The sequence below is a fragment of the Colletotrichum fioriniae genome (assembly GCF_027942845.1).
Source record: "Colletotrichum fioriniae strain IMI 355084 chromosome Unknown scaffold_1, whole genome shotgun sequence".
NCBI classification, from domain to species: Eukaryota; Fungi; Ascomycota; class Sordariomycetes; order Glomerellales; family Glomerellaceae; genus Colletotrichum; species Colletotrichum fioriniae.
Genome location: NW_027076837.1, coordinates 4201254 through 4221188, shown reverse-complemented (window position 1 = coordinate 4221188; position 19935 = coordinate 4201254). Strand labels below are relative to the sequence as shown.

The following is a 19935-nucleotide window of genomic DNA, read 5'->3' as shown; positions in this document are numbered from 1 at the left end:
AGCCGGCGTGGATTGGCCGATCCGGAGGCTGAGAGTTGTGAATGGCGTTCTGCCCAGAAGCTGGGCGGCGACGGTAGATTGAGTGGAGAAGACACCACTTTACCTTACGGAGTACGTATAATGTAAGAATATGCACGAGCGGTTGGAGGCGCATCCTCAAGAGCGGAGTCAATGAAGTCATTCCCTGGTCTCCAAATTCCTCGGACTTTGAGAGAGGCTCTGCGATGAAGGATCCGTTGGTGATTGTTCAGGTTCCGGCCGCAGGAGCCGTTAGGTAACGGAAAGATACCTTGGAACAAACCATTCGCTATGCCATGCAATTGTTAACTGAAAGCAGTCGGCGGACAATCGCGATGTCTGACTTGAGGGTATAGTATTCGTAGTGTAGGATTCTCCAAATCTCGGCGCTGGGGTTCCATGATATCATGCCACTCTGCCATGCCCTCCCTTGGCGGAAGTCGGCACGCGCAAGAGCGTTGATTGGCTGTTGAGCATGTTGGGTTGACAGGGCCCCGAATATCATGACACAGAGATGAATGATGTGTGAAACGTTCTCCGTTGGCGTGTGACATTTAGTTGATAGTGGCAGTAATTCAATTGCCCCTGGCAGACAGACAGCCGCCTGGAGCATGTCGAGATCAGACGGCGCGTTTGGATGGGATGGTGTGCAGTTTTTTCTCGGAGACGTTGGAGAAGGGCAAAGGTGCCATGACCGAGTACCCGCCCTGAGCAGTCAGCAGTCAGCAATCAACCCCGTGCGCGGCGTGTCTTGGCTCTAGCCAAGGCTGATTGAAGGACGGATTGGGTTCCGCCACCGCTCTGCCACCAAGGACGGACCGTTGGGATCGGATCGTGAGGTTTTTTTGTTGCCTAGGCAGCGAAGAATGGAGAGGGCGGAGCAGCGACATTGCCCTCGTGGTATAGTTTGGAAGCAGTCGGGCGATCACACTTGGTCGATGCGCGCAGTTGAGGGTGAAAGTCGCGCTGTCTATCCGGGCAAAGGAGAAGAAGCAACCATGCCAATCTGGTTGGGGTGTAGGCACCTTGAAGGTAAGACGGCAGACCGGCAGCTTCGCGATTGGGTGCGATATGGAAAGTCAAGCCGTCGCATCGGTGTCGATTCTGCTAGTATTGCGGCTTTTTTTGAGGCCGTCCATGACCACGAGATCTTTTCGACATATTGGCTACCCTGGTGTAGGTATCTGGGCAAGTGATGATGATGCGGAATGTGTGCCGAGTAGAACAGTCAGCAAGATGTTTAGTGCAGGCAGAAAGAAATCAGGAAACGTTTTGGTGTACCGTGACCGTGAATAGGTAAGGTAGGTGGAAGGAAGCTCAAATTGAGCATGGGCCACCGCATGTTGGAGTTTCGCGGGCAGTGCAGGTAGGTGCTCTCCACCGTCGGGCACTTCTGCCCCGCATGGCTCCAGCGTACCTTTCCTACCTTACTGTGCACTTGTATTCGTGGGTGGTGCTCGCATCCCTGCCCGTTCACGGTTCAACAGCCCACGGACACAGACGGGGCAACCAACTGGAACATGGGGGAGGTACCTCTAGCTCCACCCATGCATGGTTGCTCCTGCACTTTTGCACATTCGAAGAAGTTGAGGTTGAAGGCAAGAAGGTGACATGGAATGGTACGGAGAGGGAGGTGCTGCAAGACCCCTGCTCCACCCTTCGGCTCCTGTAGCTTCCTTTTCGCGGTTTGCGACTGCCTCCTCTCCTCTCCTCTCCCGCCTATCATCGCGCTTGCCGATAGCTCAGTGCCACCACCACTACCTCACCAGAAAGAAGGCCCCAAGACGATGACCCCAAGAAGCCAGAGCTCCTGGGCACAAACACAGCCCACCCTGTTCCACGGAATGATTCGACCCTTGCTCTTAGACCCGTCGGGTGTCTATGATCCCTTGGTCTTAGAACTCTTAGTGCACTCCTCGGTCTTCATCCTCCCCTCGACACATCTCCATTTCGTACCTACCCCAGACGTCGTCTACTTAAGAACCTCGCGCACCCCATCCATCACAAATTATACCTTAGCTAGCACACATGGTCCATCACTCAGAATCCACAAACGAAGATTCTGATCATCTAGATACTCGTACTCGACAAGCTTCTTCTTCCGATACATCTGCACGACACCTTCTCCAAGCCAACTCGTCCCGATCGCATTCGCCCACGATGAGCGCCCCGCAACACGAGAGCACTTCCACGGGCAAGGCCCGCGCCCCCGACTATGAGGAGCGCAGCGAGACCACGGCCAACGGTGGCGGTCTCGGTCTTGGACAGGGCGGTTTCAAGCCTCACAATGAGATGACGGTCCAGCCTCCCACCAAGGAAGATCTCCAGCGTAGCTACGCCAGAGTCGTCGCCGAAGACGCCAACCCCAAGGGCTGGTATGGAACCATGAGTATGTCTTATACCTGCAACCCCCTCTTCTCCAAGCTTATCGCAAACCACTAACACAATATCACTAGTCAACACCTTTGGTGCCTGCATTGGTACTCTTGGTGCCATCCCCTGCTGCATCGTCTGCCCGAACCCTTACAAGAACGTGAACCAGGGTAATGTCGGTCTGGTCACCAAGTTTGGGAAATTCTACAAGGCCGTCGACCCTGGTCTTGTCAAGGTCAACCCTCTCAGCGAGAAGCTCATTCAGGTCGACGTCAAGATTCAAATGGCAGAGGTTCCCCAGCAGACCTGCATGACCAAGGACAACGTCACCCTGCACCTCACCTCTGTCATCTACTACCACATTGTCGCACCACACAGAGCCGCCTTCGGTATCTCCAACGTGCGCCAGGCTCTTATGGAGCGAACCCAGACTACTCTCCGCCACGTCGTTGGTGCCCGCATTCTCCAGGATGTTATTGAGCGCAGAGAGGAGATTGCCCAGTCCATTGGAGAGATCATTGAGGATGTCGCCGCCGGATGGGGTGTCCAGGTTGAGAGCATGCTCATCAAGGACATAATCTTCAGCCAAGAGTTGCAGGAATCGTTGTCAATGGCCGCCCAGAGCAAGCGTATTGGTGAGAGCAAGATTATCGCCGCCAAGGCTGAGGTACGCATCTTAAATGTCATATGAGTGCCTTTCATAACTAACACAACCTAGGTCGAATCTGCCAAGCTCATGCGCCAGGCTGCCGACATTCTGTCGTCTGCCCCTGCCATGCAGATCCGCTACCTCGAAGCCATGCAGGCGATGGCCAAGTCTTCCAACAGCAAGGTCATCTTCCTGCCTGGCCCTGGCCAGACCATGCCCAACATCCAGCAGTCGCTCAGCGGCAACAACCAGACGGGCGAGTCGAGCGGTGCCAACCACGGCACTGGCGACTTCAACGACTTTGGAGGTCAGGATTCCGGCTTCCAGCAAGCCATTAACTCTCGTGTCATCGAAAACATTTGAGTTCGCACCAAGTGCTGACTTGAGGTCTCGTGTGGGGGAATAGCTTGGTCACACTAAGGCCGACCCCTTTACGGCTGTCACCAATTACGCTTTGATTCTATTCTCTTGCTGCGACGTCAATACCCCCTTGCGCTTCACGATACTCCGACACGATTGATTTTTCAAATACCCCATTGCGACGAACAGTTCCATACATCGAAATAGTAAAAACAGAAAAAAAAAAAAAAACATGTACTTGTAGCACGCGGGAGAGGTTTGGGTAAGGATGGACAGAGGCCTGCCCGGGAGATGATACCTCGAATCGGCATGATCACGTTGGACGGGCTTTGCAGTATACCCATTTCATTCGCTTGAAACTTGACTCGGAGGACATAATGATAATGGTACTGAAATTGAATACGAATTTCCACCTTGATCTACTTGACTGTGTCTCTGGAAAGTGTCTCCTTGTCCATTCGGGTGCATGCATATGTTCTTGTAAAATCAGTTTCATATTTACCATCTGAGTTCCAAGTCAGCGCGATCTACATTGACTCCATATTACGATGTGCCATCACATCCACCGAACTGAGCTCGCAAGCAATTGTACAATGACGGTCTGACTGCCCCGAGGATATGACGAAAAACAATGTTTTCAAGTCTTGGTCAAACCTGGAGGAAGAAAGGGGTTGAACCTCGCGGCTCGAGTCGTTGGACTACTTGATTTAATTGATGAAGAACAATTATGGGTAGGCTAGCATCTGCTATGAGTAACATCCGTGAACACAAGAGACACTGACTCTGTAGAACTCATGACACCAACAAGGAGTATCTCCATACCCCCTCACGTATCATCCTTTACAAGATGCTAGACGCACGCTAAAAACAATCTCGGAACAAGTCAACAACGTTCTTTCTGTATAGCTTACCTTGTTTTGTCACCAACAGGGGCTGGGAGAGTAGTTTACTATGAACGATCTGAGGTAGTAGTTTAAGGAGACAAAGCAACTTAAGTAGATATAGGCTCAAAAGTTCCTCGATCATAAGACAGAGTAATGTCAGGGCCAGTAACTTCTAGAGACATTTCCACAAATATTAACAGCTGCTGGAGGACTCTCGAACCAAGACATCAATGTTGCCCTACTATACAGCTGCGAGCTGGTTTGTTTATTATTGTGATGGGTTATAGATATAAGACTAGATGCTCAGCCTAGGTATTATGTCACTACTATACAAACTCAACTCAAAGACATGCCTGAACTAGGCAACATAGCATCCAAGAACAAAACACTCACGCCTCCTTCCAGGGCAACGCAATCTCAACAGGCAACATATCCTTCTCCACCATGCCAACCAACTCCTTGGCCTCCAGCCCCTTCAGCGCGCCCATGACTTCCTCGTACCCAGCAGCACTCAACCCCTCCTTGCGATCGCAGTAGATATCAACACCCTCCTTGGTAAACACCGTCGGCGCAAACCACGTAACAGCCCACCTCTCCACCTCCCCGCTGCCTTCGATCTGCCTCTCCCCCCACCCGAGAACCTCCCAATGGCTGCCCACGAAGAACAACCACCCTTTACCACGCCAGTCCCAGACGGAGGTATCCCCTACAGCGCAGGCGGTATCAACGCCCTTTACGGATTTGACGGCCGCGGAGGGGTGGGGCGGCTTGTTGGACTCGTACTCGACGAGGTCGTCTATGCGGGCCGTGCCGTCTGGCTTCGGGGCCATGGAGGCGTAGGAGATGCGGACGTTACGGGCGTCGCGCCACATTGCGAGGGTGGAGTGGGTTACGGACCAGGTACGGAGGAGCCATTCGAGGGGCGGGGCGGCAAAAGTTGATGATGACGGGGAGGAGGTGGTTGTGTATTTCGAGGGGGAGCGAAGAGTGACTGTTGTTGGTGGGGATGCCATGATGCTCTATGCGTGTTTTGATGTTGTGAAGATGATGATATGGTGGATATCGTGGAGGTTGAAATGGTGCTTCGGAGCTTGTGTGGAGCTTGTCGGGAGTAGCACTATCAAGAGGGAGGGTTTTGATATAGATGTCGCGTTTCAGAGCTCGGGTATACGTGTGCGACTGCGATTCGGACTGGTGCTGCTGTAATTGGGGTCTCTCGGGAAGAGGTTGTCGTTGAAGGAATATTGGATTGGAATGAAATTGAAAGACAAGCGCAAACCATGGCCCCAAGCTCCGGGATCCGCGCCAGGGGTACGGAGTTTTGTCGCGTTTCAAATGATGTCAGCGATTCAGCGGCACTGACGATTGAGACTCGCGCAATTTCCCCTTCCTCTCCAATTCCTTACCTTACTTACCTTACCAAGGGAGTAGCGGTATAATTATGCAACTCCTCTCACAATGCTTTTGATTCGCAAATGAACTGTTGCTTTCTCATTCGCCCAAATTTACAGCCGTAGATACCCGAACATGTCGGCCGTCATTCTTTTATCGACGACATGCCATTCAAAGACCCTGGAATTCTGGAACTCCCCTACCTTGAATCATTTAGCTGTGCCCCAGTCCCACGAGGCTGTAATTAAGCGGGCCAGTGCCGAACAAGGGTCTTAATTTGACCTTTTTTCTCTCTTTCCCTCCCCTTTCCCTGATAAAAGTCCACGGCTCTTCCCGCGCCCAAAGCTCCTTTCCTGTTCCTCTTTGGCTGACTGCCTTTTTACCTCCCCACATCACCCAGAGCTGCTTCTTTCCTGCAGGAAATCGGCCTACCATACCAACATCTCTTTTTCCAACGTCATCGCCAAACTTCTCACACAGCGAGCACCTTTTCGCGACGCTCCAAACAACCCCGTGTGACTAGTCTCCTCACCGCCTACAATGGACGAAGACGACTCCCTCGCAATCGACCCCGAAATGGCAGCCTTCATGGGCTTCGCCTCCTTCGGGACCCAACCGGCTGCCAAGAAGCGCAAATACAACCACCGCACCGACGCCGTCTCCTCCGCGACCGGCGCGAACCAGACCGCCCTCGCCCCTCGCGCTCCACGCCCCGCTCCGTCGACGACGACCGAGATTGCTGCTGATCCCGCCGCCAACGCTGATGAGATAGCCCTCAACGATGACGACGAAGACGACGGAACCGTTGCTGCGGTTGCCGCTGGTACTGCCGCCGGAGAAGACGTGGACGCAGAGGAAGGCGGCGCAAATCTCTACACAGACCCAACCGTCGCTCCCGCACTCGCCCACGCGCAAAGTCTGATAGACGAACTCGCCAATCGGGGCGCGGCACCAGAAGACGGAACCTCAGCACCGCAAGCGCAGAGCACAACTTCATCCCTTCCAACATCATCGGCTCTGCCCCAGCGGCCCGACGCGTCGTGGGGCAAGGAAATGGGCTCCGCTCCGACGACGATGCCGACGAGGGAACGCTCGGAACAGCACCAGCACCAGCATCAGCACCAGCACCAGCGTGGCGGTCGCCAGGGGTACCAGCAGCAACAGAGGAATGATGGCAAGCCTTGGTGGGAGGGCTACTACGACCCCGCGTCGAATGAGAACCCATGGGAGAAGCTTGAGAAGAAGGCTGGGGTTCTGTCCAAGGGAACATGGGTCGCGAGGGGTGCCCAAGCTCAGACGGCTTGATTGAACGTTGACGGGCTGTCACTGTTCAATGTCACATGGGCTGGCATTTGAGATGTGTGAATCATGGTGTAGAGTGTGTGGTCAACATATATCGACGTGCTTACCTCACCTCCACCTGGACGCCTTCTCAACCATACCACTTGGCATATCGACATGCTACTCACCGACTACCTCACCGATCATGTCACGTGATATCCCTGTCCGCCTGGGCACAGGGCAGGGGGAAACATCATGACCCATTCATCACCTGATATATCACTTGATATATGGGGACCCCTAGACTTGGCCAAGGTCTGGGGGATTATTACGGTGGCATTACGGAGCCTCCTGGGTCACAACGGTGCTGTTACGGTGGACATATCGTGGACCAGCAGCCCGGCAAAGGGCTACCACGACCGAACAAGAAGAGATTATGATATGACTATGGATCGAGACGGAGAAACACCCTGTCGTCGCTACAGAACCACCGAGGGGGTCAGAGGAACATGACCCACGCCCAGCTCCTCGTCGCTATCTTTCCCGAAAGAGCAATATCCCACCGCCCCGAAGAGGACAAGCGCCTCCAGACAGATTGCCAACAATTTTGTACCTCACCTTGGCCTGATCTCCTTGTCTCCCGTCCCTCCCTCCCGTCTCCACCGAGCCGTTCTACCGGCCTAGAGACCCTTCCAACGACTACTGCAGCCCCTGGGCTACTTGGCCCTGGCCCCGTCGCCCTCGGAAGGAGGGGGTGAGGTGTACTTTTAACAACATAGCCGCCTCAAATCATTTCCCATTCATCCAATCATGTCTCATAATCGTCTCGTGCAACAAAAACATTCCCCCCTCTCTCTCAAGGCAAAAGGTTAAAAGAAGGTCGGTCGGAACCCCACAGCAGCCCTACGACTGCCAACCTTGGGGGAAAACTGCCCGGGGCATATACGTGTGTGTGTGGAGGTTTACCGGGCGCCTGGGAATGATGCTTCCCCATTCAACCCACTCTCACTCGACCCTGCTACAGCTCGCAGCTCGCAGGTACGCCGTCCTGCCCGTCACAAAAGCAGCGTGAGATGGGCGGCTAGGCGGGCCCCCCCCATGCTCGCCCCGCGCCGTGCCGCTGCGCGTCAAGCCGTCCCGGCTGTCAGGTTCGCCTAGGGCCCCTGTCTCCTCTTCCCCTCCCTTGCTTGCCAGCCCAATATGTACCCAAGAAAAAAATGATAGTAAGTAAACAAGCGGAGATGGAGGGAGGCGTGCGCTCATCCAAAGAAAATCAAATGCAAAGTAAATCTCCGGGAATCTGGTATCTTCGTTCCTGCAGTTTTGTCGGCAGGGATGTATGTATGTCGTGCGTTTTTTGTGTGGTGTGGTGGTAGTGGTAGTAGCAATGGTGGTGTTGGTGACGGCAGGCTGGAACTTTTTTTCTTTTGGTCGCAGTTGAAAATGGCACGCTGGAAAAAACACAAGGCTGAAAAAAAGGAGAAGCTCGCTGCTTGCTTTCAACGTCGTCGGTATCGCGCGGCTGAGAAGCTTTCGCAACTCAAATCCGCAGCAAACCACCCAGAATACCAGAGGAAAATTCTCCTAGTACTCGGGCGACGGGTAGCGAGCGCGGGCCTTGCTGTACTCCTTGGTGTGCTTGCGAGAAGTCTTGCTCTTGAGTGATCTGCACAAAAAAAAGAGGTCCGCGTGTTAGCCGCAATGTCTCAGATCTCGCAGATTTCCCCCCCGAAAGATTTCCTTTTCCGACGCCAATGTTGTAGTTGCGCAATTCAATCGGACCAGCAATCCGGTCCAGATATTTCCCCACTGGTTCGCGGGGAAACTTCTGGGATCGCATACTGCAGTACTGCAGATTTGTCTCTCCTTTGGATTTTTCGGAGTCCCGGAAGAGGGCATTGGAGAGGAAAAAGGGTGCAACTTACGAGACTTTCTTCTGCGTCCACTCGAGGTCCGCGCGCACGTCCTGAGCGTCGCGGTAACCCTCGTTGAAGCGCTCGCGCGTCTTTGCGAGACGAGCTTGCGCCTTCTTTTGCAGCTCCAGCAGCTCACGGTGCTTTGCGTTGAGCTTTCCGGATCTATTTTTTGCAATTCCCTCTCGTTAGCCTCTTTGTTCTGTTTCGCCGCTGCCGCATGCGGGAAAACAACTTACGTTTGCGCCTGGACCGCAATGTTGCGGTCGAGAGGAATGGGGTCAAAGGTCTGGGCGAAGCGGTCCTGCATGTAGTCGTTGAAGTCGACACCGCTGGCCGAGTGGTGGGTGCTCTCGTAGTCGCCGCTGTTGCTTCCGGCGTAGCTGGAGTTGGCCACCGAGTAGCCGCCAGAGTAGCCGCTGTTGCTGTATGATGGGCCGGTGCCAGAGCTGACGGACTCATCTGTCTCTGGAGGCGATACAGAGTAGGTGCTGCTGTAGCTTGGGTAGTGTTGGCCCTTGTGGGAGGGGACGGGCAAAGGGAGGGTGTAGTGGGAGTTGTAGTGGGAAGACATGATGGGCGCGGGAGGAGGTGGAGGCCGGCAGTTGACGATAGAGGCGTGACGTGTACTTTGTATGTACGATGTGGGAACTTGTTTGAAGCAAACAAGGGATGACTAAGTTCAAGTGTTGACTGGGGATGGCGGCACTCTGTGAGACAGAGTCAAGTGTGCAAGGAAGTTGCTTGTTGAGCAAAGAAGAGAACTTGGAGAAAGCTATATGGAAGCTTCAAGATAGTCAAGAATCTGATGATGAGAAAGGAAGAAGAAGTGAATGAAATCAAGCCGCTCAAGTTGTGCCCTTTTATACTTTTCCGAAACCCTCCTCGGACTCCATATTCTTCGTCTGTTTGGAAGGGGGATAAGACATCAAGCCTCGATTCGTCCGATGACAAGCCGTGGCTTCATCATTAACCGGGTCTCCTTCCGCGGAAGGGGGAACAGACGGAATGGTCCAAGGGCATGATGTGATGGGATGATGAGAGAGAGAGAGAGAGAGAAAGCGGCCAAAAGGGTCGCATACAACAACGTCCACCTTGAACATGGCCATGGACATTGACATTGACAAGGACCATGATGAGCGGCAGCCGGTCGACCTGCCTGGGCCTGGTCTAGCCTGTGCGTTAGTGACAGGGAAGTGGCATAGACTAAACCCTGTCTTCACCCGCAACGCTTGTTGATGTGGATATATGGGCCGTGGAGAAAGAGAGGAGACAAAAGTGAAAAAAAAGAGAGAGATATCCAACGACGATGATGCGTTTGGATGTGGAGGGTGTAGGAATTGGAAAGGGTGGCAGCCGGACGGTGGTGGGAGGGTGATGATGGACAGAGCCATTGGCCAACCAAGGAGAAGCAGGGAAAGCAGATTGCTACTACGTCTGCATGCCGCGTTTCCTATTTCTCAAGAGGAAAGTAAAAAATGATGGGAAAGAACGCGGCAAGTATCAAAGGCAAAGACGAGGACGGAGAGAGAGCAAGGGAGTAAGAGGTGTCTGCATATGCCGAGGGAGGCGACTATCACGAGTGGGATTGGTGGAGATGATCCACGAAGGCGTGGATGGGTGTGGGCAGACCGGAACGGGTAAAGGATCTAATATCTCTCGAGTCTGGAATATCCAGACGAAAGATGCCAAATACTTTGGTAGCCAGGGTCGATACTTACGGAGAAACGAAAGGAGAGAACAGTCCGATAGACTCAAGGGGGCACGGACTTGGCCGACGCAGGTTGGCAAAAGAGTAGGATGGGAGGGCAAAAAAGACACGGCAAGACAAGACAAGACACACGGAGAAGAATGTAGGTATGTGGGTTCAAGCAAAGGCAGAAGGGGAAAAAAACGATGCATGTCGTGTAAAACGGCGAACCAAGAGACATGCAGTTCCAGACATTGCCGAACCACCCACCTGATGACAAGGGAGGTACAACCTTGAAAGTATTTCCGCACTACCTTACTCATTTTTACCGACTAGAGGCAAGGATGGAATGGCTGCAACCTGCAAGCCAGGGGCATGGGGCTCTGTGGGCAGGGACGGACGTCTTCAGTCCACGTCCATGGCGTGGAGGGTTCCTTCATCAACCTTGGGCTGTGTGGTTTGTGGTTGCTTGGGGTGGCCCCCCCTCCGTCTCCTTCATCCCTCCCTCCCTTCCGTCCACGCCCGTGCGGTGTCAAGAAGGATAGAAGGTGCTTTAGCTCCAAAAGGGGCCGAGGCGTGGGAAAGAAGGTGTGGGTGTAAGAGGTGTGTGTAGAATCTAGAAGCGTACGCAGAAGAGTCCGGAAGACAAACAGGCACGTTGGTTAAGGGCAGTCACACACCCTTCCCCCCGGGAACCCAACGACGACGTCTCCTTCTGGCGGACAGGACACACGCCATGGCCGTAGATGGGAGGTAAAGAAAGGACGTATGACGGAGGGCCATGCGGGTCGTATGTGTTTTATCGATCCAGTCAGATGCAAGCCGAACCGGCTTTTCAACCCGTCCGAAGAGGGGCCACAGTATGGTTCTGATTCGTGACGGATGCGGTGTCGAGGGGGAAGGAGGAGGAAGAGGAAGAGGAGGGCGGTAAAACGGATACACGCCAGAGATGGAGACGAAGGCAACTTTGGGGGTTGAAAGATGGACAGACGTCAGGACGATTAGGGAAAGCCGGGACTATGGGGAAACGAGACGGGGCCCGACGTTGATCGAAACTCTGATCCAACGAGCGTGCCAGGCTAACGAGGATGAGGATGGGTTGGGATGAAAGGGGATAGGACAGGATAGGGTGAATATCAAGAGCTAAGAAGTTTGGATAGGGCAGGGCAAGGCGGGATGGAGAACAGGCCAGCAAAAGATTGGGAGAACAAGAATGGAATGGGAATGTAACGGGGCAAAGACCGGCCGGGGGTGAGGAAGAGGGGGGACACTTCTCCTCTTCCGTTTGCTGTTCGTTCGCAATTGCGAACGAACCTGGCGTTCCTTGAGGTATCTTCCAACCCGAGGTATATCGTCCTGATGTCGAGACGTCTTCAACGACACCACGACGCAATGCTCAGGCACAGCGGTACAATACAACGTACGAACAATGCGATGATACATGTACCGAGCATGCAGGCCAAGCAACTTCTCACAGACTTTGAATCAAAAGCAGCGTGGGATTGTCCACTCCCACGCAGCTCGTGTCGTCGCCTCGTTGGACTGTGGGAGCCACCTTCTTGATAGAACCGGGGATGGGTGTGGACTGCGGGATAAAGAAGTGCCCCCAAAAATGTTGATCGTTTCTTGGGCAGAAAAAGATCCCCCAGTCAGAAGTATCTGTAGGTACTATAGTCTCTTGAAACGGTCATGTTGCCGTTTAACAATGTGCGAATGCGACTGCAGAGTAATAGAAGGTATTCGTTCTGTGATTTAACCCTGGCGTCAGGTCAGGCAGAAGTGCAGTAGATTCGGGCATTTTATGTGGTGATGCGTTGTCAAGATGGGAGCCCCCAAGGATATAATATTTTTTTTGGTTTATTCCATTTAATTGTTATTTTTATTTATTTTATTTTATTTTGTTGCAATCCCCCTGCAAGTACCTTTTCCCCTTTTCGACTTTCAACTTAGTTCATTCCGGCTTTTTATCATTGGTCGGGACTTCTCGTCGCCCCCATTGGGTCTCTCAGAGTCCTTTTGCTCCCTCTCCCGAGTCTTCCCCTCCCAATCTCTTCCACACCGTCTACTTTTGCCGCTTCTGATTGACTCGAATCATTGCCATTTTTCAGAGTTTCGATTGGTGCAAAAGACGGACGACTTCCAGAATCTACCTGAACTGGATACCTCTCCAGGGCTCCGGCAGGGCTCATCATCACCCCTGTAATCCCACCCTATGACCCTGGCACGCCTGGCTCCGTCCAAGATGCACTCAAAGATGCAGAGTCTAGAGACGTCTTGACGGGGGGGTGTGAGGGGCAGCAACTGGTCGGCTTAAATCAACATGTTTTCACAATGTTCCATTGGCGATGAATGTTGAAAAGCGGCGCCGACTCAAGTGCAAATTCGCCCCCGCCGAACTTCCATCACCGATGCGAGGATTCCCTCTTCCCTTCTCCCATCTCTCTCTGTAACTGTCTCTGTCTCTTTGTGAGTCTTTCTCTTCTCAATGGTGGGGGTGTGAGTGCATCTACGCAGTAGAGTAGCCCCCCATCATACGCAGGAGCAGCAGCAGCAGCAGCAGCAGCAGCATGTATGTGAGGCATGTATGTATGCGCAAAGGCGGAGCTTCCTCTACGAGGTGCATCGCATGTGATCTCTGAAAATGAAATTGCGCTTTTTGAGAATACAAGGCGTCTTCTGTTAAGAGAATGTATGTTGTGCTTTGCTTTGCGTCGCTTGCGCGTTGCGTTGGGAAGTGTAAGAACGCGGGCAACCTGGGCAGATCTTACACCCGCAGTTCCAAGAGCGGCGGTGTAAGTGAGTGGCCTCCCCCCTTCCCCCTCCCAAATTTTTCGTCGTCATCGTCAGCCGGTGACGGTTGACAAAGTTGGTTCCAATTTGCACCCGAAGATTTGAGTGAGCCGAGAGAGTATCTGGACTAGCACCGAGAAGTGAGAGTGAGTGAGAGGCAGCCCAAAGTCGACCTTATACGCAAAGGTACCCAAAGAGACCCCAAAACAGCCCAATCGAAAGGGACGCTTCATCATCATCAACCCAACGACCACGCAAAAGCCTATGTACACTTCTGTCTGCCTAATGTCATGAGTTGCAGAAAGGCAAAGAGTGCAATCAAATGACGGCGCGCCCTTTTCCGATCTGATCTAGCGGCGCATTGGTTTCGCGTCACCCCATTCCCTGAGCATGCGTCTGCTGCTGTGGGCATCTCTTCTTCTTCTTTTTTTTCTGCTGCCCGTGTGGATCTGCAAATTCCGTGCGCCGTGTGCTACGATACGCCGTAAACTTGGATGGGGGAGTTTACGGATGGGTCCCCTCCAACATTGATACTTTTCGATTGATTCTTTCTCGGGTGGTTGTTAGGAATCGGCAAACTGGGTTCCATGTACCGGGGGTGGAACCTCAAATGCAACAATGATGTTGAGCATGGCAAGGCAGCCAACAAGGCATTCCTGTTTACCTGGCTACATGATACACAGGATACCTGTTTCCTCTCACATTGGTATCCAAGTATCAAGTATATTCAACCCCCCGACGCGAAGTCGGCTCTCACTCGTCTCCCGTGTGAGTGGGATCGTCAGGTTGAACTCTGAAGACATGCAATGCCATACGGCGGGGATTGATGCGGGCGTAACAGACAAAAATGGCCACTGCTCACTGAGTGATCAATTCAGTTCCGGTCCATGAACCCGCTCAACGCAAACGGGTTGCCTTGATCCATGGCATGACCAACTGTTTCCCTCCCCCCTCCCCATCTTCATAACTCACAGTTCGCCGGGCTGCCTCTTCGTCCCTCCTCGACACCGGCAAGGACCCGAGATGCCCCACGCAAGGTGTCCCCCGGATGACGAACGGCGTTCTGGAATACCCCGAGCGGCGGTTTGTGAATGGAGGGGGATACGGGCTTGCATGAGAAGAGAAGCCCCCTTTTGCCGGGGATTACCCCGGGAGCCATCTGACGTTTGAACTTACCGCCGCATGGCAGAAGAGAAAAAAGAAAGAAAAATCGTAGCATACTGGCGCGCAAGTAGGAAATTTTCTGCTCTAGGGGGACGAAGGGAGGTCCATGGCTTGCCCGGGTCTCGAGCCGGAGCCGGACAGGAGGTCCAGGAATTTTCTTGGTGCTGAATGTGTCAATTGGGGGAAAAGGAGGGGGAGGGGCAATGGATGGGCCTGTCCCTTTCTATCTACATACAGGCATTCGCTCCAACGGCACTCTCATTCAGACAGGCACACCTCAGACAGTTTGCTCGCCAAAATACTTGGAGACTTTGAGAAGCCGGCACGTCCTCGACGACGACCATTCTCGAACTCGACTAACAGGCTAGTGTTGCAGTAGGGACTTTGAGTGACAGTCATGGCGCCAATAGTCACGTTGGGGCGGTAGTCGCAAAGGTTAAGGTGATGATGTATGAGCTATCCAGGCCAGGCTAGGTAGTGTACCTACCCCAGTCCCAGCAAGGGTCAGGGAATGTGAGGTATCGCCCATAGGTCGAGATCTCATCTGGTGATGGACACGGGGGCTTTGGGGTTTGCATGGGGAGACGAGAGTGTAAGAGAGCCAATGCTTCGGCTGTGAGGCTCGAACCCCTCCATCCTCCATCCGGTGTACGCCACCAAAAAAGATTTGTGAGTGAATCGGAAGAGGAACCGCAGGCACTGACCACCGAGAGGTGTGAATTTCCCGTCCTTCACCGATTCCGAGCTTCCGTTCGGGGTTGGGCGCTTGTGTGTAGTAACGGGCGTAGAGTGTGAAGTTGATGTGAGACTGAAAGGAGAAGAATCTCGCTGAGAAACTACGTGAGATGAGACTGAGCGGTGACGACCGCTGATCTGACGGGTGAAACGAGAGAACGGTCTGTGCCACGGAAAACGTGCCCACCAAACCTTCTTTTTTCACTTTTCTTAAACCATTGCGCGCTTCTAGATTCTTTTCTTCGGACTGTTTTGAGACTTATCAAACTCCCGAGTTGTGAAGGAAAATGGGGTGACATTGTAACCTCGAAAAGTTGAACACGGGACTCCGAACCAACACTGCAATCGCCGGTGCCCCTTGTCCCCTTGCTCCCCTCCAACAGCAACAGGGTAAGGTATGGACATGTCATGTCTTCCGGGGGGTCGGGCGGCGGCCACATGGGAAAAAGGTGTATCTCAAAGAGACAGACACACGAGGGATGTAGTGGTGGGACAGGCTACACGCAACATCGCACATCCGTCTCTCACCTATCCGAGACCATCGCTGGCAATTTCTTTTTGCCCTCCTGCCCTTCCCATGCTGCACGGTAACATGCCATGGCTTGAACCGGGAAGCGTGAGGAGCGGAGATGCAGATGCAGTCAAACAGGGCTGCTTGATGATGGGGCACCACCTTACTGGATAACGAGTCGGTTGGTCCATGACTTGAAAGAGAAAAGGGTGAGCTATCAACTCCCAATCAACATCTTTCCTCGATTGCGCAAAATTGCTTTGCTCCCAATGATTCTTTGGGGATCAGTCGACGTTACATTGTCGTTTGTATCTCCCCAATCCCCCAATGTCCCATGTCACTACTCACTCGCCTCCCATCGACGCCATCCGCGAGCCATCGCCCATCCTGCAGATACACTCGCATACCCCTCTGCATCTCCCAACTCTCACGCGTTTCTCACCTGTCAGCCGTGGACAAAGTTTCTCATTGAACCATTCATTCTCAGCTCAAGCCAAGATTCTTTCTCCGCCATAGAAATGAGTTCAAGCCTTAAATGCACAACGGAAGTCTGAAGAAATACTGAAGAGGATACAGCCACGCAGACGCCTTCTGTATGTAAGTAAGGTCGGGTTACTTTGCATGAGAACGAGGATGAGAAGAAGGGGAAGCACAGCGCTGCGCCGGCACTGCAGTACCGCATGGTTCTCTGTATCCTGCACGGATCGACCGTCGTGTAAGGTCAAATCTATAATCAGGCCGACAGTACAATCACTGTTTGGTGTGTGATGAGTTTTGTGTTTCCTTCCAAACCGCTTGTATCCGCGCAATTCTCACGTCCCACCTACGCACACATATTTGCACACACTCGCTCTCGTGTCGTGTCGCCCGTCAACTCCGCCTCGTATATTTTCCTTCTTGTAAAACTTCAACTGCCACGCTTATCATATGCTGTGCTCATCCTACCTCGGAAAATATGCCAATGGCTGAACCTGACGAGCCACTCGGTGAGGATAACAAGGCAAGGCAGAGGCATAAGGTAAGCACAAGCAGCCCGTGAACGAAAGATCCGAAAGCTGCACGACATCGCCCAGCCCACGCAGCTGCCCGCATCAAACAGGCCAGACCGTCAGCCCAGTTTCCACTCAGCCCCAGTTCCGACCTGGGAACATTTTGGTATCATGACGATGATGTATTTGCTCCTTTGCTGAACATAATTTTGCCCGCAGTGTGACGAAAGCGCGATGTGACGATGATCATGAAAGTCACATCTCATACTCATCTTTCATAGATAGGGCTAATCTCACACACACCACTCACTGCTTCTGCGACTTCAAATTGGCAGGCCAAGACGCAAAGCTCAAACTCACAAGTCGCACTAAGAGGGTCGATCCTTTTCTGTGCCATTTTCTCCCACGACGCTAAGGCAGTGACGATGTTTGACCGCTCAGATGGTTCCCCAATACTTTGACAAGAAATCTCCTTCTTCGGGGCCTTGTCCTTGTACTCGGTATCATCGCGCGAGAAAAGATGCATGTCAGATGGGTGAAAAAGTGAGGGGTCAAACGGAGACGGAGACGATGAGAGGAAGGGGAGGGCGCAAAGCAAAGTATTAGAGCCAAAATAAGTGTAAGAAGGGGGGAAGTTCTGATTGTTTTAATCGTTATCTTGTAATAGCAGCTAACTATTATATACCCGTGGTTTTAGACGTCAGGTCCCCTCTGTACGTTTCCTTTGATTCCGTACCTGGTGTTTCCGTTCCTGTATTCGCACCACACAAAAAAGAAAAAAAAGTGTACAAACTTGGTGAACGAAATACCTCGTCGTTGTCGTGATGATGGTATGTTTCCTCATTCCGGCCGTCCTCGCATGCCACTGCCATTGCCATACCATGCCTTGCCCCGCCCCATCCCCACCTCTTATCCCGTGGACACGATATGAACGCCGATTAATCATGCAAAGTAGAACGCCATTGCCAGCCGTTTATACGAGGCAGAGGACGCGCCGTTTTTTTCCCCGACCACCGACTCCCCCATCCCTCGCTTCTTGATCCTGATCGCCGTTTGGTGTACTAGCAGCCGTCGGTGAGCTAGTCAAAGATCTTTCCTGCCCGTCTAAATTCCCCCGCCGGCCCATGAGTTCCGCCTTCTAGCCAAAGATTTTGAGAAACCCCCAAATTCCAGCCCCGCTGAGGACCGGGATCGTCAGGTTATCGTCCCAGCCAAAAATGTCCACCACCTCACTGGCGGCCGCCACAAATCCAGACCACAGACCCATGACTCCGAGCGCTAGCGGTCCGGTGATGGTAGCCTGAGCGTCCGAAAGCCCCACGGCGCTTGCGATGGTGCGGGGTAGATGCAGCGCTCCGGTGAACATGAAAGGATAATTCTCGTCACCGGGGAAAGGTCCCGTTCTCGGCGCGAGCCATCCCCAGAAGAAGTACGAAGAGGCAATGCCGACGAGGAAGGCAGCCGTGGAGCCTGCGAGCGACTTGCCGCGGCGGATGCGAGGAGTGTAAGCGCCGTACATGCGGCCAAAGGTACTGGCGGCGGTATCGCACCAGCTGAGCAGGAGGATGGCCATAACACCAACGTCCTTGGGCATGAAGCGCATCGAAATCCACGCGCCGAGCAGATAGAAGATGACTCCGTTCCATCCGGCGTATTCGCTCTCACGCATCAGCGCGCCAAGGACAGAGACGTAGAATCGGTTAAAGGAGGCGTAGTTGTGACGGAGGTAGTCGGCGGTCGTGATGGGCATCAGCGCAGCAAAGAGCCAAGGCGCGACAGAGCTTGTCTGGATACCCGAAACGTAGAGCCACAGAGTGAAGAACCCGATCGAGACGTGCAAGATCTTCCTAGGCACCTCGTGCTTGTGTACAAAGGTCCGCCACTTCCTGTGAATCGGTATCAAGCCCAACGGACTCGGGCTTCGACTGAAATCGCGCCAGCTCCATCCCGTGGGAGCGGCAGAGGGAGGGGCCAGGTGGCCGTTGGCCGTCGTAGATTTGGCTTTGCTGTTCGCTTCGCCGTTGGCGGTGACTTCTTCCGTGATCGGTTTGCTCGGGATGATGGGCGATTTGCCTCTCTTGCTCTGCGACTTGACCGTTGTCATGGGCGTGATTCGGCGGGACTCGATGGGCGACCGACTTCTCGTGCGCGATCTGCGCATTGTCGATGGCTCGTAGTCATCCTCCTCTGCCCGTTCCTCCAGCGGCTGGGGCGTTGTTCGCCTCTTCTTCGCCGCAGACCTCGTCACCGGGCCAAAGTAGTTGTCTTGTGACGCTGCATCAATCTCTGAAGGTGTCGGGCTCGGGGAGATCACCCGCGGGGTGGAGGGTATGGCGCGGACGGACGACATGTTGTAAGGGGAAGGGCGGGAGGGCAGGACAAACGACAGCTCCCGTGAAGAGACGTTGGAAGGGAAAGAAGAGTCGTCTTAGCGGCCAGAGTGAGGAGTGGAGATGTCTGTCTCTTCTAGATAAACGGGAGTCGTGGGGTCCCAAGGCGGGAGAGACGGAGGCGGAGTCGGCGCGGGCGTGGGTGTCGTAGATGGCGAAGGGTGCTGCCGGTGAACAGCGATTACCGGTATTCCTTTGATGGCTATGCTGCTGGGCCTGGGGTTCGAGGATGGAGGCTGGTTGGGCTATTGGATCCAGGGTGATGTTTGAGAATGCAGCAGAGAGCAACTCCGCCGCATGTTGAGCCGGGTTGGTACGGGGGGGAAGAAGACCACGGAGACATGCGGTCGGTCAGCAGGCAGCGTGACATGTGTTTAAGAACGAGGTGTTTGGACCGGATCGTCGGTGTCTTGTTGTGCTGCGAGTCTGCCGATTCCTGGGGACTGGGAGAGAGGATTTTTCGCGGGCCAAGGTACCGAGTACTTGCAGCGACGTATCCAAACGGTGTTCGGGGACCGGCCGCACTGTTGCTTTGGTAAGCCGTCTTGTCTTTGGTTGGAGGTTTAAACAGAAGAACCTTACCTTAGTAAGGAAGAGCCTCTCAAGGTTAAGGTATTATCTTAGGTACCAGGTATGTGCAGTGCCTGAGGTCTTAAAGGGTAGGTAAGGTACCTTAGGTACACCTTCCGGGAACCCTTGGGGATGTCGAAATGGAATTTCCGTTTCTCATTCACCCATTATCAACATGGAGATTAAACAATCAACCATTGCGGTTCTCATGAGATACGAGCACAGG

General features: G+C 53.4%; 5 protein-coding genes across 5 annotated transcripts; 2 read left to right on the top strand and 3 right to left on the bottom strand.

The window, feature by feature from the left end:
* Positions 1–2178: 2178 nt before the first annotated feature.
* N0V96_001061 (uncharacterized protein) lies at positions 2179–3403 on the top strand (the record flags this gene model as incomplete). The annotated part of the gene is made up of 3 exons (XM_053195276.1): positions 2179–2407; positions 2475–3058; positions 3110–3403. The coding sequence occupies 3 exons, from the start codon at positions 2179–2181 to the stop codon at positions 3401–3403; spliced, it is 1107 nt and encodes a 368-aa protein (XP_053047246.1).
* Positions 3404–4673: 1270 nt separating this feature from the next.
* Positions 4674–5297, bottom strand: N0V96_001060 (uncharacterized protein; the record flags this gene model as incomplete). Its single annotated transcript, XM_053195277.2, has 1 exon — positions 4674–5297. One exon carries the CDS (start codon positions 5295–5297, stop codon positions 4674–4676), a length of 624 nt encoding a protein of 207 aa, XP_053047247.2.
* A 919-nt stretch (positions 5298–6216) lies between these two features.
* On the top strand, positions 6217–6981 carry N0V96_001059 (uncharacterized protein; the record flags this gene model as incomplete). The annotated part of the gene is made up of 1 exon (XM_053195278.2): positions 6217–6981. One exon carries the CDS (start codon positions 6217–6219, stop codon positions 6979–6981), a length of 765 nt encoding a protein of 254 aa, XP_053047248.1.
* Positions 6982–8541: 1560 nt separating this feature from the next.
* Positions 8542–9444, bottom strand: N0V96_001058 (uncharacterized protein; the record flags this gene model as incomplete). The annotated part of the gene is made up of 3 exons (XM_053195279.1): positions 8542–8623; positions 8883–9035; positions 9110–9444. The coding sequence occupies 3 exons, from the start codon at positions 9442–9444 to the stop codon at positions 8542–8544; spliced, it is 570 nt and encodes a 189-aa protein (XP_053047249.1).
* An 8443-nt stretch (positions 9445–17887) lies between these two features.
* Positions 17888–19099, bottom strand: DGK1 (Diacylglycerol kinase; the record flags this gene model as incomplete). The annotated part of the gene is made up of 1 exon (XM_053195280.1): positions 17888–19099. The coding sequence occupies one exon, from the start codon at positions 19097–19099 to the stop codon at positions 17888–17890; it is 1212 nt and encodes a 403-aa protein (XP_053047250.1).
* Between the last annotated feature and the right edge of the window lie 836 nt (positions 19100–19935).